The sequence below is a fragment of the Glycine max genome, chromosome 19 (genome assembly GCF_000004515.6).
Source record: "Glycine max cultivar Williams 82 chromosome 19, Glycine_max_v4.0, whole genome shotgun sequence".
Taxonomy (NCBI): Eukaryota; Viridiplantae; Streptophyta; class Magnoliopsida; order Fabales; family Fabaceae; genus Glycine; species Glycine max.
The window spans coordinates 45,482,190-45,506,345 of NC_038255.2; the positions used below are offsets into that span (position 1 = coordinate 45,482,190).

At 35.8% G+C, this 24,156-nt stretch overlaps 2 protein-coding genes across 3 annotated transcripts; one reads left to right on the forward strand and one right to left on the reverse strand.

The window, feature by feature from the left end:
• The first annotated feature begins 862 nt into the window (after positions 1-862).
• On the forward strand, positions 863-4,416 carry GRF20 (growth-regulating factor). The gene is made up of 4 exons (XM_003553541.5): positions 863-1,474; positions 1,719-1,901; positions 2,462-2,765; positions 3,774-4,416. Exons 1-4 carry the CDS (start codon positions 1,240-1,242, stop codon positions 4,216-4,218), a joined length of 1,167 nt encoding a protein of 388 aa, XP_003553589.1. The 5' UTR covers positions 863-1,239; the 3' UTR covers positions 4,219-4,416.
• An 823-nt stretch (positions 4,417-5,239) lies between these two features.
• LOC100785968 (1,4-alpha-glucan-branching enzyme 1, chloroplastic/amyloplastic) lies at positions 5,240-23,986 on the reverse strand. 2 transcript variants are annotated; one of them, XM_003554372.5, is made up of 22 exons: positions 23,699-23,983; positions 22,236-22,390; positions 20,806-21,080; positions 20,158-20,256; positions 19,308-19,350; positions 17,293-17,352; positions 17,014-17,094; positions 15,940-16,056; positions 15,329-15,412; positions 12,467-12,588; positions 12,177-12,296; positions 11,879-12,008; positions 11,669-11,779; positions 10,604-10,732; positions 10,271-10,374; positions 9,075-9,219; positions 8,590-8,737; positions 8,367-8,467; positions 7,375-7,452; positions 6,884-7,039; positions 6,164-6,238; positions 5,240-5,969 (listed from the first exon to the last, which is right to left on the reverse strand). In XM_003554372.5, the coding sequence occupies exons 1-22, from the start codon at positions 23,817-23,819 to the stop codon at positions 5,817-5,819; spliced, it is 2,607 nt and encodes an 868-aa protein (XP_003554420.1). In that variant the 5' UTR covers positions 23,820-23,983; the 3' UTR covers positions 5,240-5,816. The 2 variants fall into 2 exon arrangements, 1 of the variants encoding a protein (XP_003554420.1); XR_001386560.3 differs by lacking the exons at positions 5,240-5,969; positions 6,164-6,238; positions 6,884-7,039 and adding an exon at positions 7,695-7,838 and having other exon boundaries at positions 23,699-23,986.
• Between the last annotated feature and the right edge of the window lie 170 nt (positions 23,987-24,156).

Consider the following 24,156-nt stretch of genomic DNA (forward strand, 5'->3'; position numbering starts at 1 on the left):
AAATTTTTAATTATTTAAAATTCTGTTTTAAAATTCTGAAATTTTAAATTTTTTTTAAAAAAACATCCAAACAATTCAAATTTTCTGATAAATTATTTTTCTTAATTAAATTTTTTTATCCAAAATAGTGTAAAAACCAAATGTTATTGATATAATATTATTTGTGTATTTTCCATAATAATATACTTAGATCTTAATTTTTTAAAACATCCATAATTTTAAAATAAACTAAAAATTCAAAGCATAAAAAGAGTATATACCATATACTATCATACTAGTTTAATAAATTTAGCAAATGATGGTGGTAGATATTCTATGGTATCATATGATATTATTTAAAATATAAGAAAAAGACAAGATTAGTTAAAATCCCTCTCCCTCGAAATGCTACATGCAAATGACATAATGTTAGACGAAACCCGAGATGTTAGCTCCTTAAATATGCTGAGTTTACAATAAACCTTGATTTTTAGTTCTTCTAGTCAGTCAGTCCCCAGCCCCAGGCTGAAGAAAATCCTCTCAAGCAGCTGCTGCAATGGAGCTGCACTGTCGGATCAAAATCTCCCTATCCCTATGTCCTTTGCATTGCATTGTTTCAGACACCACATTCGTCCAAAACCAACCCAATAAAAGCAGATGAATATAATAATACTATTATTCTATGCCACTCTACTGTTATAGACTCCTAGTAGTTATGATAATATTGTAAAAACTAAAAAGCTTTGGTTTTTCCACTTAGAAGCCCTACATGCTATGCTGCTGCTACTTCTTCCCTCGAGTGGTATTTCCAATGCAAAGCAGAAAGACAAAAACCGCAGGTTCTTTCTTTTATCTCTCTTACCTATCTCCTTATTTTATTATTTCTTAGCTCTTCTTTTTTTCTCTCACCTCAGTCACCTGTCTTGTCTCACTGTCTTTTTCTCAAGTGCTCTTAACCCTTCCCCCACTGCCTTCGAAACAAACTTTGCAGGCTTTGCTGTCAGAAACAAACAACCCTCTCTCTCTCTCTCTCCCTCTCCACCACCCTCTATTTTCTCTCTCCAACACAGGTAGGTATCTGCCAAAGATATAAAGGAACCCGCAGAGGACACTGCTAAAGCTTTTTACAAACTTGGTCTTTACACGTCCAACACACCTAACGAAGTTAATTAGCCACCACACTCACACACTAAGCCAAACTTAATACTAGTAAGTAGCAAGTCTCTCTCTCTCTCTCTCTCTCTCTCTCTCTCTCTCTCCATGGACTTCCATCTGAAGGAATGGAGAAACCAGCATGAGTCAGAGGAACAACAACATTCTACAAAGATGCCAAAACTTCTCCCTGAATCCCATCATCAACAGCCATCTGCCACTGCACTCCCTTTGTTTGTACCTGAACCCAACAGCAGCAGCAAAGTCAGCACCCTGTCAGATTCAACATTAGCAGCTGAAACTGAAACAATGACCACTACAACCACTAACAGATTATTTCCCAGTAAGATTTTTTATTTCCCCTCTTTTTTTCTTTCTTTCTTTTCCTTTTAGCAGAAAGAAAGAAAGTTTGATTAGCTTCAGGCATTAGTTGCCGTGCTTACTTTTTCAAGTTTTTTGCTTCTTCCACTACCACACAACCTTATTACCTACTACCTTTCTTCTTTGGCTCTTACGTTTTTCTCTCTTTTCCTTTTTTTTCCCTTTGTGGGTTGGTGTCTGCTCTTTAATACGCCTGTTCTGTTCAGGGATGGGGAGCTACTTCAGCTTGTCTCAGTGGCAGGAGCTTGAGTTGCAGGCTTTGATATTCAGGTACATGTTGGCTGGTGCTGCTGTTCCTCCTGAACTCCTTCAACCAATCAAGAAAAGCCTTCTTCATTCCCCTCACTATTTCCTCCATCACCCTCTCCAACATTACCAACCTGCTGCTTGTAACTCTCTCTCTCTCTCTCTCTCTCTAAGTATCTTATTATTATTATCTCATATATTCATATTCTTCACTGTCATACACCATTTCCCATATATTACATCATTTTCTCGTGTTTTGTGACTGTTCAACGTCCCCCAAAACTTACTTTTTTTTTAAAAAAAAAACAATAATTTGATCAAAGAAAAAACAACTTACCTCAAAGCTTACATTTTTTACAAGATATACTTGTTGCATCAGTCTTGGTTTCATAGCCGATCTCATGTGCGGATTAAGGAAGATGGTTGAGTTACAGCATGCTTGGAAAACGTTGTTTTCTTTTTGGTATTCAGGATACATGTTTAAGGGAAGTGCTTATCTGCTAACCATGCCACTACATATTAAAAATCTTCAGGCTTTTGATGAAATATGGAACACTTAAGATAAAAAAGACTTCTAACATCGTGAAATGTATGTGGTAAATAGAAATGTTGTATTGTGGAATAGGGTTTTTTGATGTTATATTATGTTGTTGCATCCTATTGGTGCTATAGAAGGTGAACATGGTTTTGTTTGTTGGATCAGTGTTGCAATCAGGGTATTGGGGTAGAGGAGCGATGGATCCGGAGCCAGGGCGGTGCCGGAGAACCGACGGCAAGAAATGGCGGTGCTCGAGGGACGTGGTGGCTGGGCAAAAGTACTGTGAGCGCCACATGCATCGTGGAAGAAACCGTTCAAGAAAGCCTGTGGAACTACCCACACCAACTAGTGCTAATAATTGTGATGGTGGATCTCTAGGACTAGGTGCTTCTTCATCTTCCATTTCTTCACCACCCCTAGCTTCTGCTTCACTCAAATCCCCATTTGATCTTCTTCGTCTTAATGAACGGTAATCTTAATGCCTTTCTTACTTCTCTCGCTCTCACTATCATTCTTATGTGATTTGTTAACCAAGAATATTGCAGCCTAAGTATTCCATTATGATTTTACTTTGGACTATTTAATAATGATGTTTGTGTGTAGTAGTGTATCTAATAAAAGGCAATCAGCGAGTGAGCTTTGCTTTGGAAAAAGGGTGACTAAATGTTAGTTCTATGCGAGCTTGTTCTTAAATATGGTGGGACATACTTTGCTTCTGTGGTTCAGTTTTTTTCTTTTTTGTCATTGTCGTTTTTGAGATTTAATTCATTGACGTTCAAAAAGTAAGTTTGAATTGGATGCATTCCGGTTTGAACAAGTAATCTAAGGAGATGTATATCCTTGTGACTTATTATTACTGTACTGGTGCCTCTGCCTAACTTGGGATGGGGACCCTATATGAGGTATGGCCACTATGTCTCGTACTTGGGAAATAAAGCAGGTTGGATTAGAACAAGATATCAAGTGGGGATCTATTTTCTCTATTTAATGTATCTTCAATGTAAAACACATCAGGAGATATGGGGAAAAAAGTGATACATTTTGTTTCTATTGAAGTGTTATCTTGCAAACTTGTGTCTCAAAATCAATGATTAGGTAATCGATAAAAAGAAGTTTTTATTAAAAAACAATGCCTAGGAGTTCACTAGAATCATAATTGAAGTGGACTAATAACACTTTTTAATGTTTTGTTTTCTTTCATTTTGATTCCTTAAATAGTTTGAGGCACCTTTATCAAAAGAGTGAAAGGACAAAATATATTGTTATGTTTTCGTTAAGTGCATGGCAAACACAACAATAACTTTAGATTTGGCACAAATAATCCCCAACCGTTCCTTTCTAAACTAAATTTAGAAATGATGCCTGTCCCTGTGTTAGAAGACCACAATTTTTATATTGTTGGCACCGTTGTGACATGTGATACAAAGAAAGTCCCAACTTGATATTTTTTGCTGCCTTGTTGATGGGCCACATGTAGTTCCTCTGGGACCAAGAATGAAGACGAAGACCATGTGGGTGGGGATGGCAGATCAGGTGGAGGGGGTGGCCATATGCTGAGGCATTTCTTCGATGATTGGCCACGATCACTGCAAGACTCTGACAACGTTGAAAACAATGCTGCTGGCCCTAGCCTCTCTATTTCAATGCCCGGAAATGCTGCTGCTGCTTCCTCGGATGTGTCATTGAAATTGTCCACGGGCTATGGAGAGGACCCAGGCCCAAGAAATGAGAATGTGGGCCTCGTGGCAGAGCAGCTGCAGTTGAATTGGGCCGGAGGATGGGCCTCGTCTAATCAAGTGGCTTCCATGGGAGGACCACTGGCCGAGGCACTCAGATCATCTATTTCAACTTCATCTCCCACTAGTGTTTTGCATCACTTGCCTCGTGGTTCTGGATCTGAGACCAGCATTATTAGCACCTGAACTTAGTTTGTAGGTGCCCCCAATTAATTTTCTCTTTTTTGTTTTGAGGTTAAGTTCCACTTTTAGAGCATTCTTGGACAACGGTTATGTTCATATCAAACCTCTGGACTACTTTTGTTTCTAAGTGGGCGATGAAAGGATATGGTCGGTTCCTGGTTGCATTTAATTCGTAATACTGGGTTTTGCCCATTAACAACACATTCTTTATGGCATTACTTACGCTAGGTAAATCACTCCAGTTCCTAAAATTTCCGCGAAATGATTACTAGTTAGTCAAACGACTTAAACCGCCTGTCTCTTATTGCTGATTTCCTTCCACCTCCCCTAGTTATTTTTTTTGATAAAAAAACAGAGAAAAAACATGTGAGCCCCTTATTAATACAAAAATTTCATACCAAGGAAAAAACAATACTAATGAACAAAGCAGAACGGAAACGAGATGATTCCAATGCAGCCAGTGGTGAACAAATACAGGATATTGGAACTTCCACGCGAAATCATTTACAAGACGATAACAATTTAGGCTTTTATTGTTCGAGAATTGTATTTTTCATAATTTTTAAAAATACTATATTTTCTGTTTCTTGTATTTTTCATAATTTTTAAAAATACTATATTTTCTGTTTCTTAAGTTCAAAGTGTGTCAGATACTAGGTAACACTCCTCTAAAAGTTAAACGGTGAAAGCAGCTTTGCTTGCTCCAATCTCCCCCAAATTACTTGGCTAAAAGTCATTTTTTTGGGAGGAAAATTAAGAAAAACAGAAAAAATAAGGAAACACTTGTGGGATTTTGAGATTCTAACTCCAGAAGCATCAGCAACCAAAGAAAATAGAAAAGTCTGAAATTTGCACCCATTACCTTGGAGTTAGAATAAATATTTCCTTCCCGAACATTAGACTGATAATTTTGCCACTGGTCACCGCAAAAAAAGGAAACTGATAACTATGGAAAATGAATGTAAACATTCTTTATTATTTTAAAAAAATACATGGTGAAAGGAAGTGAAGGAGCGACCCTATATACAGTAGGCGATTATTTTATTTTCTTTTTTATGACCGTGTACAATGTCTTTATTACACTGCATAGAATACTCTGAGTTGTGCTACAACTCAACTTTGAAATATAAAGGAAACAGTTTAATCAATAAATAAAAATAAAATCTAAAGGAAACATATTTAAAAGCCTCCTGCAAAATTTCCCACGGTAAAAGCCCCTTGGAAGCTTCCAACTCTTAACAGAGTATGCACTTAATGAAGATTGATATGTGCATAGGTACATTGAGTCTCAGGTTCGCGGACCATAGCTTTGTTGATTCACATTTCTCAATCGCGGCGCAACTTATAACATGTCAAGACGATAAATCCTAAAAAGTAAAAATAGGAAGATGGGTGTGCTATCACAACTTATTACCTAGCAAGGCACATGTACTAGATTTCGAGGCTAGTCTCCTGCCTCACTAAAGATGAACTAGCGCTTCACTTATTCCACTTCAAAATTCTGCTTCTTTGATGTTCCAGTGGCGGTTAAACCATCAGACGCTGGTTGGCTAGTTTGACTAGGGGTTTACTGCATCCATGCCTTTGTGCACTCGTAACATTCATCCCAGAAGCTTGTCATCAAGATCAACTGGCTCTGGTTCAGTTGCATCTGCTAGGGCAGGTTCAGCTTCATCTGCTAGGGCATAAACCACTGCTGTTCTAGAAGGTGCATAGATAAGAAAGGATCGAGGTCGGTCATCATACCATCCTTCCTGTAAAATCACCGAAGAGAATTCAAGGAGTTTGTTTATTCCATTGGGATAGTCAAAATGATAAAATTAGGTCTGCAAGAATGTAAAAGAACACGAATAGGAAATACAAACAAGACACAACACAACAACACACTTGGTGTGTCCATGCCAGAGCATGGTGCACACTCAGATACAAGTTTAGAGAAGTTCCATACTGAGGTGAAGTACTCAGCAGCGTGATTGAGCCTACTGAAGCCACCAAACAAGGCATCATCTGAATCCAAGACAATCTGGAAAAAGGAAATGCATAAACCACTTATTAAACATATTCTCAAACTTAGGAAAAGAAAAAGAGAAAATAATATTTGGTCATATCGCTGCACGCATTAGCATCCGGTGTCGGTATCAGTAGTACTCTCGTATCAAAAGTACACGATGGGACCAGACCATCCATAGATGGAATTGGATAAAAGAGTGCAAAACTAGACTATGTTTTTTGGGGACCTTTTGCTCATTGTTCTTGATTAAACTTCCGTTAAGATGAGCTTCAATTTGATGATTTGAATTTTGTGGACAGGGGAAGGCACCTTTGCCTAAACAACTCCAAATAGAATGAGCAGTTACCGATATGGATCGGCTTGAATGCTGGACACCATAGTTAAAGAAGTGAATTTGATGATAGGGCCATTGATTTCAATAATAATATGCTTTAGCATTGAGAGGATTAACTTGGTCCAATAAAGGGTTTTACGATTTAAAACTTAATCCACATATTGCGCATTCCTGAATTGGGATCTGAGTGAGGAGACTAACCAGACAAATGATAAAAATGATTGTTTCTTGAGATGAAAAATAACAGATGGTAGCTTTGCATAGTTATAAAGAAACTTCTAATATCACCATTAGTCTTGCCAGAGAATGACACACAAATATACCTTATATTTCCCAGGGGTTGAGCAGCCAACTCTGTAATCTGAATAGCTGTTGGTCCAATGAAAATTGAAGACAAAGATGAGGTTGCCCCTTTCGAAGACTATAATTTTGTCACCTTCATTTTTCCGTGAAATATACTGGTGCTCAGCAGTCATGAACTGCAGCAAAAAGGTAAGTACTAAGTACAGTTATTTTTCCTTAACTGCTTCTACCACGGGGGATAACTAACCTAGGTTAAAATACTATTAGTACTTGGGTTCCATAACCATGTGGGTAGAAACTGTTTTGGAAGAAAAATAAAATAAAAAATCTGCTTTCACAAGTGTCTATTGTTATCATGATTATGATGATGATCATGGTGTACTCAAAATTACACGTGTTATCTCCAATGATGAGCAATAGCCATAAGATCAAAGTTAGATAACCTTCCAATAGAGATTTCATAGGACAATTCATAGGAAATAGGAGAGGCAGGCGGAAAATGAAGACTTACACCAAACTTTTCTTCTAGGTGCTGCATAGCCTGATCAAATTCTTGCATCCCTTGATATCTTAGATAGTCCGCATCGCCCTGATTAAGAAGTACAGAAGATAAGTTTTGTAACTTTGAACTATTGCCTTGTAAATAATTCTTTTCTCTTTTCCGATAATAAGTACATGTACTGAATGCTTAATGTCAAAGTAATGTAGATAGTAAACAAAACAATGCATTTTTTTTATAGTTTTGCTCACAAAACTGAGATTCTATCAGTCAACAATTCATGATAATCTTTTTCAGATTTTTAAGTTCTATATATATACATGTTGCCCTACCTGGAGCAGGGGCTCTAGTTTCATTTTCTCACTCCATGTGTTTAACTGTTAGCAACTTTATTTGACTTTCATGACATGCATTGTCCGAGATACACATCACAAGCAAGTCATATGCTAGTTTCATCATTACTCCAGGTATTTCAACTGTTCAAATATATCATCTTACTTTAGTAACTGTTACTAAATTAGGATAATAATTTTCAGGAACAAAGAAAAACACTCTACATTTCAGTGGAAGAGGCATCCATGTTGATTATGTAATGGTTTGTAAGAAAACTGGAACAATCAACAATAACAAAGAAAATGCCGAAAGAGAACAATTTTGCCATAGATATCATAGCCATCTAGTTTTTGTCACACAAATATAAGAAATCCATGGTGCTTAGAGAACTTTGACTAGCATGTTAACTAGTTGGTGCATCAAATTATCCTTGTATTCACAAGAAAGAATAAGGATGAAGAAAGAAAAAGTTGCATGACTCTCATTCCTCTAATCTTCAAACATGTTCACATATGATCAGTATGGTTTATAATTCCTCAGTAATAAGATAAACACATTTTTGCAACAAAGTAGTGCTTAACTAACTGCAATCTCATAAAACACAAACACTAAACAGTGGGAATATAAATTAGTAATTGCACAGGTCCTGAATGAAGAAATCATGGACTTACCAAGTCAAATCTACGCCTGCACTTGTCAAAACTGTTGTTATTCCCTGGAACTACTACGCCATTAGGAAGATGTTGATCACCCCTTGGGAAATCAATCCACTCTGAAGTGAGCAACAATGAATGAGCAATGCTAAACTTAACTTGATAATATAAAATCTAACTGGTCATATCATTATTGAATCTCTACGTAAGTAATGACATGACACAAGTCAAATATGATTACCAGGATGGCCGAATTCATTCCCCATAAAATTTAAATACCCTTCACCACCAAGGCCCATGGTAATAAGCCTAATCATTTTGTGCAACGCTATACCACGATCTATAATAGGAGTGGATGGTCTGTCTAAAGCCATGAAGTCATACATATCCTGACGCAGCCAACAGAACATTAGTAAAATATATGTCAAATGGCAAACTGCAGCAATACACTTATAAAGCAAACATAAGTGTCCTCATATAATTTGACAGAAGCTAAGTAAGAACAAATAATTCAAGAAACAGCCAAAGAATTGATGGATGCTATATCAGGCATTCTTTCTAAGCTGATATACTCAACATCAGAAGCTGATTGCAAATGCGTATGATATGTTTACATAAGATTTATAATAGTCAAGCAAGTATTTTTTTATATGCTGTAAATAAGAACTTTATTGCAGCATGCAGTTTCAAATGGATGAGAACACAAAACATTGAAGAGATAAATACCTTGTCCATCAACCAGAATGCAATTGTCTTGTCACCAACCAAGGCCTGGTCATGACTTTCAGCATAAGCTACACATTTTTCCAGCCACCTTCTGTTTGTTAATGTGTGGATGATATCACCCATTTTCCAGTCTTCATCGTTCTTCCTACACAAAAAAAGACACTGCTGAAATCACCCATGGTTTCTTTTCACACTACTTGCAAACAGTAAGAATGAATGACAGTGGTTGTTGGAGATGAAATGATGAGATGGATTTTAAGGGTTTAGGATTTGAATAACAACTTGGAACCAAAAGGTATAGACAATTGCAATGTTAAGACACAAAAAGTGTTGCACCTTTTTAGATGCAAAGAATTAGCTAACACTCTAACAAGCTTCATCAAATTGAAGAACTACCTTGCATATAGTATATCAAAACAAAGAATTATTCTTCATTCACACTTATATCTAAATCTAACATTTTGGAGGGGTATTGAATGAGCTAAGAAGACTTTCACTTTAGCATACCTTTGAAGCTGGCATCTCAAAGTTCCCACTTTCCAAAGGGCTTAACATATTCTATTAGCATTTAGCATACTAGTAATTGATCAGAGAAAACCATGTCATATTTGACTTGCTTATACTATGGAACATTAGATTGGTACAATTTTTTGGGGCCCATTGATGCAGAATAGAGAATCATATTATTAGGATTTTATATTTGATGTAGAACAATAAAGCATTAAACCTGAATTACTCTCTTCTAAGGCAGAGTACTCCTCTAACTTGGGTTTCAAACAATCGGTAGAAACAATAATCTCAATACTATTTTATTAAGTATGAAAACACAAGGCACCTAATCTCAATACTGTTTTGTAAAAAGGTATGAAAATATAAGGCACCTAAAGGGTATTTGTAACCCAAAGATAATGAAAATTCTAGACAAATCATTATTCTAATTCTAATCAAATATAAAAATTCTTGAAAAATCACAAGTAAATATAAAATCCTATTAACATGGTTCTTTCTATGTCACCCACTCTCATTGGGTTTAACCCATTTATAGTCCTTCTTTTGGGTCAAGGTTGCAAAGCAAGAAAGTGTAATTTATGCACATGCCCTATATATAATTTTATATATACATAATCAGGACTATTTAAGAGGAAACATAAGATAACATGATGTATTTGTGCTCCAGAATAAAAGCAGAAGGTTACTTGAGAATCTCAATCCACTTGTCTGCAATGGCCATGTGCAGGCGATAATCAAAGCCAATCCCACCATCTTGTGTAGGAAGGCAGAATGTAGGCATTCCACTCACCTGGAAATGGAAAGAAAATTGAATTGTCAACTGCAAGTTTTCATACAGTCAAATAGAGGGTTCAAACATCATATTGTCTTTTTGCTCTTTACAACAGTTAAAGGACCATCTATATACTTGACCATGGAGAGTCAACTAAAATTTGAGACATGACAACTACTAAACTAAAACAGTTAGAATAAAATGTTAACAGAATTACATTAATTCAAAACTTTAAGAGACAACATACATCTTCACCAATTGTAACAGCCTCAGGGAAGAGCCCATGAATGACATCATTAGTCAGCATCAGGTAAACCACAGCATCAACATCAGTTGCAAAACCAAAATACTCATTGTAATTTCCAGTAAATGCTACCTGCAGCGAGATTCAATAATGCAAAAGAAAAAAAATTAAATGATTGAGAAAGAATATGAGTGAAATATAATCCTTTGCACTCTTTGCAGGGCTAATCGCTGCTAAAATATATTTCATCAGTTCTTCAACATAATTGTAGGTCTTGCACTCTTTGCACTTAGTATTTAGTATGTTGTACTGGTTTGAGGTTAATTGCAGGTCTTGCACTCTTTCCCTTGTTTAATAAGTTTGGGCTTAATTGTGTTCTCAGCATAATTGGGTTGATTCGAATGTACAGATGGAGTGGGGGTGGGGAGAATCCAGAACAGAGTTGCTGCTGCTATAACTTGGCCTTTAGGATGAGATTCGATGCATGATTTGTGATAGAACCAACACAATTCTGGATGGATTTCTTGGGTTGATTTGTTCTGTTAACTCATTGTTTTAACATAAGAAGGAAACAGAAATTTATCTCTGATTAGCTTAAGATAGTGTAGAATCCCCTAATGAAAATTTTAGCATACATAACAGGAAAAGTTACCATGATTAGAAAGACACACTCCATAGTCCATACTGGATTACACCAAAAAGGACCATAAGATGCTCAATCATGAGTAAAATATAGCTTCTGGAATCAAGTAATAAGTTATTGTGCAGAACTATTTTTGAGCCAAGGAAGAAATTTATTAGAAAGGGGAAAGAAGTGTGTAGGGGGAGGGGGGGACAAGGTATCTGCTACAACACATGAGGTATACGAAAACAAACACGCTCATGAAAACAATAAATCTGTCAAATTCTCTGCAATTTTCTGATAAAATACATAATGGCATTTAAAATTTCACCCATTTCTACTTCAATTGGCAATCCAGTAATCCTTGAACACTTAACTAAGAAAAAGGTAGCCAAGTTATCTTAAAATACCAAGAAACTTAAAGACCAAACACAAAATTCAATTACCTCCAATCCATGATGTGTGTACATCATTGATGTAACACCATCAAATCGAAATCCATCAAACTTGTATTCATCCAGCCACCATCGTGCATTCGAAAGTAGATACCTTAGAACCTAAATTAAGAATTAAAGTAAGTCATTTACTGTTGAACAGAAGGTATAGAAATTTTTTTCAGATACTATGCCAATGAATTCTTTGGAGCCAGCACTTACTTCCCAGCTTCCATAGTTAAAAAGGCGAGAATCCCACATCCAATGATAACCTCGTGACCCAGGATGGAAGTAATGACCATCAGTTCCATCAAACATGTTCAGCCCATCCAATGTATTATTTGATGCATGGCTACATTCATAAGATATTGGTAATCAGGTCTAAGCAGAAACTTAAATACCATGGATAAAACCTTACAAATAATATCATTCATGTAATAATAATTGAGGACAAGGTTGAAAGGAAAGAAATAGAGATATTGCCAAAATAATGAAAAGAATAATAACGTATAACCATTACCTGTGTACAATATCCATCAGAACAAGCAGACCCAGTTCATGGGCTCTGTCTATCAGAGACTTAAGTTCCTCTGGAGTTCCAAATCGGCTGCTAGGTGCAAAGAAATTTGTAACATGGTACCTGCATCATGCAGAACAATATTTTTACAATCAGGCCATCAAAGTTAGGAGGAAAACACTAATGCACTGAGAAACAAGAAATATAGGACACAAAACTGCCTGTTATTGTTTGAATCACATTGAAACCATCAGCAATTTGGGAGCAGAGAAAAATAATAACAGAAGAGTTACCCAAAGCTGGCATAATAAGAATGTTCTTGGATAGCCATAATCTGGACAGCATTATAGCCAAGCCTTTTAATGCGAGGCAGTACATCATCTCTAAAATTGACATATGTATTGATTTTTGGCTCCTGCGCCGCATGGTTCACAAAATTGTTAATAGTAGAAAAAGAACTGATACTATACATAGGAACTTTCTTGAACATCATAGATTTAATCTCTAATACAAAACAAAATATTCCGTCATTTAAATTCAATCGACATTCACTGTACAGTGTACAAATGAGATCAATGTCTTCATTGCAAATAAGTCATTCAATATAGAATTAAGTTTTCTTTTACAAAACTTAAAGTCTTTGTTGCACATAGCAACTGATACATTTTGCTTAGCATTTATTGGACATGGAGTCTCAGATGTTACTAGTGTTGCTTCTGCAAATGGTAAGATAGTTTCACTTTAAGACAGATTAAAAGAATTTGGAAACAAGTAACCATTTGCAGTTTGAAGTTTCTAGATTTTTTTTTTTTTTAGAATAATCACCAAATCAGAAAGGTGTCCTGTGAATGTCATTAGGTCAGCCTAGTCATACTTGCCCAAGGTACATCTATTCTGAACCCTGGAAAGAAATATGAGAAATTGATAGAAACAAACAAAGGAACTGAACAATTTTATTGAATGAAAGATAGTAAAAGAAAGAATTCTCCTCCAAAGGTCTCCCCTTCACATAGGGTTCCCCCTTACAAATCTTCTAAATCTCTGAATGAATTCTTCCATCCTTCTTCCCCCTATTTAAATCTAATTAACCCCTCTAACTAACTAACTGATTAGCTTCTTTAACTGTTGCTAACTAATTTTCCCTTCGCTCCTAACTCCTTACAATACTAGCATGTTGAAATTCAACAATGTCCCTAGGTTGAAATTCTGAAATTCAATCCTAGTTTTTCCTTTTGCCCCGTTCAGTAGGGAGGTGAAAAACACCATAAATGTGGGCCTGTTCTGAGATGAGATGCTGGACGGTAAGTGTCTCCATCTGCTTGAGGACCAAATAGAGATCCTGTCCTATTTTCCAATCACAATTTGCTTGTCCCATTAGTTCAAAACATGACCCTAGTTTATACATTTGTAACGTCCCACCTCTTTCTTCACAAACCCAAATACTGAGACAAGGTTGGGCTTGGCCCATTAGGTCAAGAATAAGACCCATTTTGCAGAATGCCATTCTGCTCCTCCTTTCTGTTTCTTCTAACCCAGCAATACATATCTCTCTTGTGCACACCCATGGTGGCTCTGCTGGTAACAATCCACTGGCTTCTGTATGCGAGCTTGTGTCTGGTGATGGTAGGGGTGTAATCAGTCTCTGTATAATCCTGATCTCGGTGCTGCTTCCATGAGAAACATTACCGCATCTTCCCTTTCATCCTCCACCTCAATCTGCTCACTTCACATCTTGTAGAACATTGCTACAATGGTCAAGTTTAGTGGGTTTGGAAGTGGCGGAGCAGTGGCCAATATTAGCATAGGTGGGCTCCTAGAAAATTTGAACTAACCAAGAAAGAATCTATTGCTTGAATTGCAGTTGATGACAAAATCCTAACTGGGTTGTAAGTTGCTTTACTAACCACAACATGTTTTCCACAACATTGAAGCCACCACATGTTCTGGCTGCCTGACCTGAAACATTGGCTATAGGCTTCGTGAAGTAACTATTGTTCTCAACCTATTCAACATTCCTTGCCCAAGAATGGTATTCTTCCATGACACACAATTACCTTGTAGTTTCTTGATTTTGGGGAATCTGGCAAATTCCATGTCTATTGAACAGGTTGTCCATCATTTTCTTTCACCCCAATCTCTTCTACCATTTCACAGCCTCACACAGCTCTATGATGCCATCTGCTACCCTTACTTCCTCACTAGAGTCCCTATTTCTTTATCCCTTGACCCAACAAATTCTTTATTTCTCCTTCCTCTTAAATACTTTTCTTGATCTCTAAAGGTGGTACCTCCACCCTTTTTCATCACAATCGAGTACCCACATCTCCATCAACCAATTCAGTATCTTGGGCTCAGGAATGGTGAATTCCCATGAACGAGGTTGTAATCCATAATTGTTGGTCACCTCTTTCAAGTACAGTGCTGCATTCTCCATTCTTCCCCAACCTGACTAGAGATCCAGCAGATTGGACCAATTGTTACAAACCCAGGAAAGAAATATGAGAAATTGACAAAGAAACTGAAAGTTTTACCGAATGATTCATGATAGGTTAAAAAAATTCTCTTCCAAGAGTTTCCCCTTCACAAAGGGTTTCTCACTTTCTCCTTTCTAACAAAAGTTTAAAATCTCTGAATGAATCCTTCCACCCTTCTTCCCCCTATTTGTATCTACTTAACCCCTCTAATTAAGTAACTTCTCTAACTGTTGCTACCTAACTTTCCCTCCCCTCTTTCCTAACTCTTAACAATAGCAAATTTAGTTTTGGATGGTGTCTACTTAGTAGTGCAAGTCAATTTGATGTCTTCTGGCATAATCATGAATAAAGCTTCCTCAAAGCAACCAAATAAAGATAGCCAATATCTTGGTTTTTAAAAGTTAAATGCAGTGGCTATTAAGAGAAAAAACAACTTTTCCTAGATTATAGGAAAATAATCTGACGAAAACTCACCCATTACTAGGGTGCACAGTAAATAAAGAGGCATAGCTTGGAAGCAATGACTCACAAGCAAGGCTTCAGACAGCTATGTGATTCATGATAGAAAAAAATAAAAAGATCAAACTTTATGATGTAATAGATCATTGACTTTGAAATAAGACAAGGAAAGGGAAAAGAAATTAATCACTTATTGATATCACATAAAGAAAGAAAACTCACCGGACTGCTCATTCCGATGTGTGACTCATATATTCTAAGTGATTTTGGTCTCTTTGGCTGTGGATGTTTGAAGACATATTTTTCCTGTGAAAAGAAAAAAATAAAGCCACCGAACACATTAGTGCATGACATTAAAATGAAAAAATATAAGTAACCATCACATGATATTTTGAAATATACCCAAGTTTTGTACAGATAACTGGGATGACTGCTGTCAACAGATAATTTTTTTTTTTCATTTCATATGCTAATGTTTTAACAGTGCTACCTTCAACATTATTCAGCATTCTGCCAGTTATGAAATATTCTTAAATATTGCAGTATTGACTATCTTTATTTTTGGTTATAATTAAGGAGAGAAATTATATACATCTATTATAGTATTATCCTTCTGAGAAAAGGAGTGGGGGATATTTCTTCCTAATATAAGAAAAAAGCCAGAGTGGCGATGGCTTGAAAAAAACTACAAAACTGTCAACATCATTGCATATCAGCATTAAAAGTTCTGTTGAAACCATGATGAGTACTACAAATGATGGGAAAAGAGATATTAGATTTGTCATCTCTTTTTCTAAGTGTATCCTACATGTAAGAAGTCTAGAATCTTTTACCTCTTCTGGGGGATCATAGTATATTCCGCTGTATGGAATTTCACCAGGAGCCTGTACAGAAAACTTAATCCAAGCAGGAATTGAGTCCTTGATTCCAGAGGGAGTATCCATGCGGATCTACAAATATATGTTTAAGAGATATTTAGTTCACACTTCACAGAGAATACCCACAAGCTTAGTTCAAGATATCTAGAAACATTTAACATGTATGATTATCCCAGCTAAGAAGTTGTCCTTATTCTTTTGTAGAAGAAATATAACAAGAGAAAGAAAGTAGTCAAGGATATGATGTCCTGGTAACGAAACAATTAACTTAAAAATACCAAATATAAAGAGAGACAGACCAACTAGGAACACTTCCTTAGCTTTTTCATAATTGGTGTGGTTTGCAAGAGCAATGCATACAATAGCAAAAAAATATCTGTAAGCTTGAAAATTATAGAGGACAATTTTTCAGATATCATACGTCACGTGCTTGTCTCTTCTCTACACATGCAAAGAATTTTATCTTCTTTCACAGTGTAATTCTTCATAAAAAGGGAAAACACAAATCAATATCAGTGAATGAGGAACCAGAACATATATTTAGAAAAACCCTGTTATAAATATCACAGATATTTTAGGGGGTCCAAAATATCTCAGTACTTGATATTTATTTTCTTATTTCCTTATTTCCTTTTCTAGGCATAGTTGTTTACCCTATAAAAAGGATATTGGAGAATGTATTATACACACAATATACAATTATTTTCCTTTCAACTCCCTGATTATTTGATATAGAATTCATTACCCATACAAGTACTTAGATGCCAATGAAAAGCAAAAGTTAGTTATTTGATAAAGTAAGTATATATAAAAATAAGAGAAATGATACTTGTACAACCAAGAGAGAGAAAGACATATGTTTAAAATGTAATTAATGATGGGATGGAGAGACATAGACACAAAAATAATGTTGTATAAGTTAATGTGCGTGTATCACCTCTAAAAACAAAGACTATCAAGGATTGTAAGAACATATATGAAGCTTATCCAAATCCAACAAAATAATAATTTGTTCAGGAGAAAAATTACCTTGACCCGAGAACCATGGGGAATTGGTGGTGAACCATCCACATTGTTTGGCAAGAAGATCTCCCACACACCAAATTCATTCTGTTAAGTCAAAACTAGAACATTTAAAGACTGCCAATAGGATAAAAATTTACAGTTGTCAAACAGAGGAAAAAAGAGGAAGTTGAAACCACAATATGTTCAACTTTTTATTTACATATGATATAAGGGCTTATTAATGAAAGAAGTATGCTGAATTTCACATGTATGAACTTTAAAGACCAATTAAGGATAACATACCCTGGTCATTACATCTGCATTTGGATTCCAATTGTTGAAGTCTCCAATTAATGCTGCTGACTGAAAAGCAATCAATAACATCCATAATGGTTTGCAGGGGAAATAAAAAACAGCTTTATAGAAATTGCGTAAGTAATTGTCTTCAAATTTAAAGACACACAACATCCAAACAAGATTTTCTCCAAAAAAGAAAATATAGAATGATATACTATAGAATGAGAGGGGAAGAATAGTGAGGAAAAAGATAGAGACCACTCCTTAAAACATATGTATACCCATATAGATTATAAATTAGATCTTTCCAATTTAACCAAATGAATGCATTTCCACCTTCAGGTAATTGGTGATTATTATTATTATTATTATTATTATTATTATTATATTGACAGTCAGTTACCATAAGTACATTCCGTAATGCAAGTAAATGCATGAATTTAACCACAAAGCCAAAGTTTGAAAGAGCATAGTTCATTCAAGCAATTTAGACTTTAAAGAAGTCTATTAAGTCCTAAACCCTAACATATAGAGTAGGTTGAAAGACAATACAGTACACACTGATTGAATGGACATTGATTGGGCACTTTGGATAGCCCTAACTGCATTTTATATTTTTCTTTTATTTGTTGAACTTTCATACTAATACAGATAGGAATACCACAATAATTAGATAAATGATAGCAGTAATTATGTTTACAATGACTGATTACTCATGTTCTGTGTCATATCCATGCTTTTTAGGACTCTACAAAATAATTTGAACCCAAAAACTAGAAACAATGCAATACCAATAAGGCTTAAATATGTTTTTTGTCCCTCAAATATGGGGTCTGTTTTTTTAGTCCCTCACATTAAAAGTTGCTTTTTTTAGTCCCTTAAAGTTGCAAAATGGTTTTTTTAGTCCTTCCGTGAAGACGGCTTTAATGGAGTCTGATGTGGTAAACAATGTTTCAATTTTGTGGCAGCTAAAAGCCGCTAAAATACGTAAAAAATAAAAACCGGGTCAGTTTAATTCCTTCATGAATCTCACCTAACACCAAATCCCCCACTGTCTACTTCCGTCTCCTCTCCATCTCCTCCCTGGAGGAAGCCACAGCGGAGCGCTGCCGCCCCACAATCTTCATCATTAGCACAGTCCTCGCCACCCTCTGTCAGTCCCGCCACTTTCTGGATCTTCCCAAAGTGGTGAAGGACGGACATTTACCGTGGTGATTCTTTGAAGTTTTATAGGAATGCTTGACGGAGAGAGGCTGACTGGGTCGTCACGCTAGTCAGCAAAGGCAGAGACACGAAAGAGCCATTGGACGTTCCTGGTGGAACAATCTCATCTTCTTCCTTTCGACAGATCTGCGAACATCTTCCATCATGATCGTTCGCAACGCCATAACAGCGTCCCTGGAATCTTCCCTCATCACATCCTGTAAGCTATACTTCCACACCCCCCAGAAACACGACTTTGTCCTTGCCTTCTTTGCCACTCACGGCTTCTCCCTCTCCTAGATCCACACCATCATCAAAGCCCACCTCAAATTTCGTTGTCTTTTTTTTTTATGGATTTTGAATCTGAGTGGTGTTCAAACACCACCTTATGTATTGCTTCTGTCCTTAGATAGAGTGTTTTTCAGTTTATTTCTTTTTTTCTGTTATCTTTACATAGCTTTGTTATTTCAAGTGCAAGTGCAAGTGCAAAGAAGAATCGATAGATTTGTTGGAAACAAAATTCTATTTGGCTAAGATGCAGGTTTTGAAGGCAATTTCAAAAAGAAGTGAAAATCTATAAATTCTAAAGATTTAACTTTTCTGTCGGCTAAAAAATGCCACAAATTGTAAATCTGTCGACTACATTAACGCCCAACCTAACACCATCTACCAGAAGGACTGAAAAAAGCATTTTATGAATTTTGAGGACTAAAAAAAGAGTTTTAATTTGGAGGACTAAAACAAGAATACTCCCATATTTGAGGGAGTGAGGGACTAAAAACATATTTATTCCTACCAATAATAAAGTAGAAATATACCTTAGCTCCAGGTGCCCACTCTCTGTAAGTAATGCCTGTAGCACTGCAAACAAAAGCTTACAGTCATTAAAGACCATATTGATAAACTGGAAATTAGGGTGTACAGATATGTGCATAATTTTCTTTTTCCTTTTTAATGTAAATTTATTGTTTTACTATTGTATTTGTACGTAACCTGTACTAACATTACTTAGTATTAAAAATTTAACACTAGAGGTGTAATTCACCGATTCATTCACTTTTTCTCTCCTCTCATGGCTGCAATCTCTATCTTGAAGATGTATGTTTCTCACCAACTGATCCCCACCACCTTGTTCACCATCCTCATTCTGGCCTGTTGCTGGAAGCTTGCAGCTGTTGGACCACATATGCACCACCATGTGCTGGTCATTGGAATCTTTCCAACCAGTATTTCTTGTGTGCTTGGAAGTTGGAACCACATGCTGCCTCCCTTCTAGCCACCACTACTTTTAATCCTCTTCCCTATTCATCTCTGGTCAGATCAAGCCTCCCTTGCCCTTAATTTGGTTGTTTGAGTCTCTTACAATTTCTAATTATTAATATTAGTTGGATTTTAACTTATTGCCCATCAAGGTTTTAGTCTAGTTGCCACTTGCCGGATTTCTTCTTGCAGTTGAACCAAGGTTATTTGAGTTGTTGCATTCATCAATTACACAAGGCTTAATCTCTCAGAGTATTCAATCAAGTGTTTTTTTATATTGTTTTGTTTATTATCAGCAATAGATATGTTGGATTGATTTAGCTATTTATTATCTTAGGAATATGACATCAATAATTTATGAAACAAAGTTAGATGTGTGCACGAGATATTAAACTCTAAAAATAATACCTGCGTATGAAGCCAAATTTTTCATAACCACGAGAAAATGTATCCAGACCGCCTTCATGCTTGTCAATTTCATAACACAATCTTTTGTATTGTCCATAACTGTGATTTAAGAAATAGCATTTAAAAAAATTACATTTTAAATTTAGTTACAGTATAGTAGGTATCAAAAGTGGAGGAAGGAAGAGTTTGGAAAACACAGAGTAATGTACAGAACAATAAGTTAAATTGTTAATAAATTACCTATATAAGAAGAAAAATGAACAATTAATTTGTTTCTTGGATTCAAAATTAATAAGGTAGATATCATATTAAATCGTAGCCCCATACCTTACCCATTTAATTGAGCATGCAATGTTTTGTGATTGTCAGTGTATATGTAGTATTCTAGTTTATTGGTTTCAGTTCTGATTCCGAACCACCAATGCAACACAACTGTACAGCATCAGCTGGTGACAGCTGTCAATCTGTTAGGATTTAATAGGTAGTTGTTATACAGAGAGTACTGTAACAGTCCAACGTAACTCGCTTGGACTCATTTTTTGAGGAACAAAAACATCAGATTCCCCCCCCCCCCCCCTTCCCTTTCTGTTTACTGTTGTCTCCATTTAGAAAGTCAAATATTTGCTTCACCTAAATTGTGGTTCTTACCGGAAATCAAGATGGTCACGGTGAGCTAGCAAAGATGGATCTATCTCATATATTTTCTGTCCAGTGCCAGGTGGGGGAATGATCTTAGGTTTAACTTCATCACTTACTATCTTTGATTTCCTACCAACAGATACCGACGCTTTCTTGGCCGGAATGTTCACATCTACAAGTGATGATACAACAGAGCCTTGTCCATCTTCAATATGTCTGTAACTGCTAGCTGCTTCACTAATGTTGTATTTATCCTCATCTTCCATGGTTAAATCCTCTAAGTTCTGAAAAGAATAAAACATACATTCAGAAAAGAATATTCAAAGAAATTCATGATTTCCAGGAAAGCCAGTTTTGAGATTAATAATAACAAATAAACAGAAATTGCAAACAAAATTAACAAATCAAATGCATTTGTAACCATGCTACCCATATTAATTTCACCATCATATTTCAGTTTTTGACTTCATTACTATGTTCTTATTGCTCCCAAATTGATGAAGATTGTATTTGTAAATTATGACTTATTATTTATCATGAATTAATTTAATTTTTTGTTTGTTTGAGTATTTATGTGTAGTATAAATTATTTAGTTTGTATAATAATATTTAAAATAGCATCCCACTTCCTGCTATAGCATTTTCATAATTTTCTTTTTTGTGATTGATAACTATGGGATTAAGTTGGCCAATTATAGTATGGAGTGCCCAACCATACATGGGTTCAAACTATTGAGAGAAACCAAAGCCACGCTTACACGGGCAATATTTAAAAGAGCCTTGATTGCAAGCTTTGGTATAAGAAAGGTTGAAAATCCCTACGAAAATTAGGTTGAGTTAAAGCAAATGGGAAGTGTTGAGGACTACACAGAAGCCTTTGAATCTCTTCTTTACTTTCAAATGAGAAAACTACCAGAAGATAAGTATTTTGGTTATTTCCTTGGGGGACTTTAAACTGATATAAAACACATAATCCACAACTGTAAACCAAATACCCATTTGGATGCCAAGCAATTAGCATGAGATTTAGAAACAGAAAGGGGTGACTATTGTCCAGCAGTTGGAGGGAATTCATGGAAATCCAAAACTTGAAGCCAAGGAGGTGCTACAAGATTTTCAAAGGGTGACACAGGTTGGAACAATTGGGAGCACCAAGCTATAACTGCATCAAACAAAGGTGGTCATAACAGTGATAATGTTTTTGTATCTGTTTTCCCTCCATCCTCCAGATTATTTCTTGCTCATTAGTTACTATCAGATAATGAACACTGCTAAAAAGTCACCTAAACTGCACCAATTTTGCAATAAAAAAGCCACAAAGTTTTCAATCATTCTCCAGATGCGTTTGGCAAGAAAACCAGTACAAAGAAAGGTGTGTGACAACAAAAATTCAAAACTAATTACATTAACATATTCGATACGGAGTAGGAGAAAAGCACCTGTGTATCCTCTGAGGTTATATCAGGAGTTTCAAGTTGATCTGTCAAGGATGCAGAGTTATCTTGATCTTGAGGAATAAGTACTTTATCAGATTTGGCAATCGCAGAAGACAAGGAATCAGAATCATGGGAAGATTTTAGAGCAAGGGTTTTACCTGAAAGAGGCCATAAATTATACAAGTAAGGTGTTTTAAAGCCAATCATGTAGAATTTAGTGCCACAAACAATCTAGATTGAACTTTATGTTCATCTAAAGTAAAATTAATATTATCACATTCTTTGCCTTCTCTATTTTTATTGTTATCACACTGATGTTTTAGTAATTTAAACTAATCAAATATCAATCAATAAATATTTATAGCCAGTTTCACAAGTCAAATGATGCCAATTTCACGCAATGATGGTTTGTTTAAACATAGCCATTCAGATTACAGATCATTTCCCTTTCATCATCAAACCTTGTACAGTTACGATCCAATCATTCAATTCATATTCTGAACATACAAAAAAGAGTAAAGTAATGGGATTCAAGTCATTCAACTACAAATTTTGCATGCAGTAATGTAATTAAAAGAAACATATATGAAAGACGGATTACTTTCCCGTGCCTACAAGTCTACAACTCGATGGAACACATTTTGCCTATAGTGAGTCTAAAAGAATGACTTTATTACAATAGCTAATATTATAAATTCTTTCCGTAATTAATAAAATGCTGATGCAGAATTTCAAATGTTTGGTTTATCAGTTATACCAACCTACAGTGGCTTCACATACTATAAAATTATACGAATGCACAAATAATTTGGTGACAAAAAAAAATGACTCATATTATACTCTAATCAATATAATTATTACAACACCACCATTGGCATTTAACCTGGTATCATACGTTATTATGATTCTAATTAACAATGTAAAAACACAACCAAAGTTTACATCCTTCGCTTTATCTGCATGTGATTAATGAATTAGGAAAACGCATATAAACCTTATAATTCATCCAATCAGAGGATCACAGCCACACATTAAGTCATAAAAAAAAATCAATCGTCTCAGTTCGTCACAAAACGGAGCCACGCTAACATCGTGAACTTCAAAATGAACTGAAATAGAACACAAAATCGAAGTCCAACCTACGAAGTAAACAGTATGACCAGAATCTCACGTTTCAGCTACACTACGTTACCACTCGCTTCTCACACGGAATCAAAACCAAACGAACAAGTTTCCGCCGATGCATGTACTTTAACGATGAAGAAAGCAAATAATAATTATAACAATAGTAATAATATCAAGATAAACAACAACAACAACAACGATGATGATGATGATAACTGCAACAACAATAAAAACAAATCAAATCGAGAAATAGCAAGTACTATTCACATAACTCACTCGACAATAGAGGAATGTAACGGAATCGTAAAAGCAGAAGGCTAAAATGAGGAAGGTTTCATTACGAGAGAAGGAGTTGTTTCTGAGAAAAACGGGAAGAGACGCAGTTCTGCGATCGCCACGGAAGCGGGAGTTGTGCAGCGAAGGAAGAACCGGAAATCGAATTCCCGAGATGGTGTAAACCATCTTTGTCTGTTCTTAGGGTTTAGTTTCCGAGAGATTGAGATTCAAGAAGAGAATGTTGTCTCTTAGAAGCAGAAGAACAGATCCAGAGTTTCGAAGAGTGTGTTGAGTTCGAGGTGCCGAGAGAAACGTGACATGATGAGAATGAGAGACTGGCAATATGGTATTATATAGAATAAATATATTGAATTTTCGAGGCAATAAACGAAATTAAATAAGAAATGGAAATTGTACGGTGAAGGTGACAAGGAGAGTGCTACGTGTGTTTGTTTACAGTCCAAATAGCATGGCGATGGGAGTTATGGGGCCCACTGGGCTCAGTTCTTTTAATTCTGATCGT

Excerpts from the sequence above, each read along its gene's own strand:
- LOC100785968 (XM_003554372.5), bottom strand. The coding sequence starts at position 23,819 with ATGGTTTACACCATCTCGGGAATTCGATTTCCGGTTCTTCCTTCGCTG. Across the intron at positions 11,780-11,878 it reads TTAACTATGGAAGCTGGGAA|GTTCTAAGGTATCTACTTTC; the intron begins GTAAGTGCTGGC and ends TTCTTAATTTAG. Across the intron at positions 10,375-10,603 it reads CTGTTACAATTGGTGAAGAT|GTGAGTGGAATGCCTACATT; the intron begins GTATGTTGTCTC and ends TTCCATTTCCAG.
- GRF20 (XM_003553541.5), top strand. The coding sequence starts at position 1,240 with ATGGACTTCCATCTGAAGGAATGGAGAAACCAGCATGAGTCAGAGGAA. Across the intron at positions 1,902-2,461 it reads ACATTACCAACCTGCTGCTT|TGTTGCAATCAGGGTATTGG; the intron begins GTAACTCTCTCT and ends TTGTTGGATCAG. Across the intron at positions 2,766-3,773 it reads CTTCTTCGTCTTAATGAACG|TTCCTCTGGGACCAAGAATG; the intron begins GTAATCTTAATG and ends GGCCACATGTAG.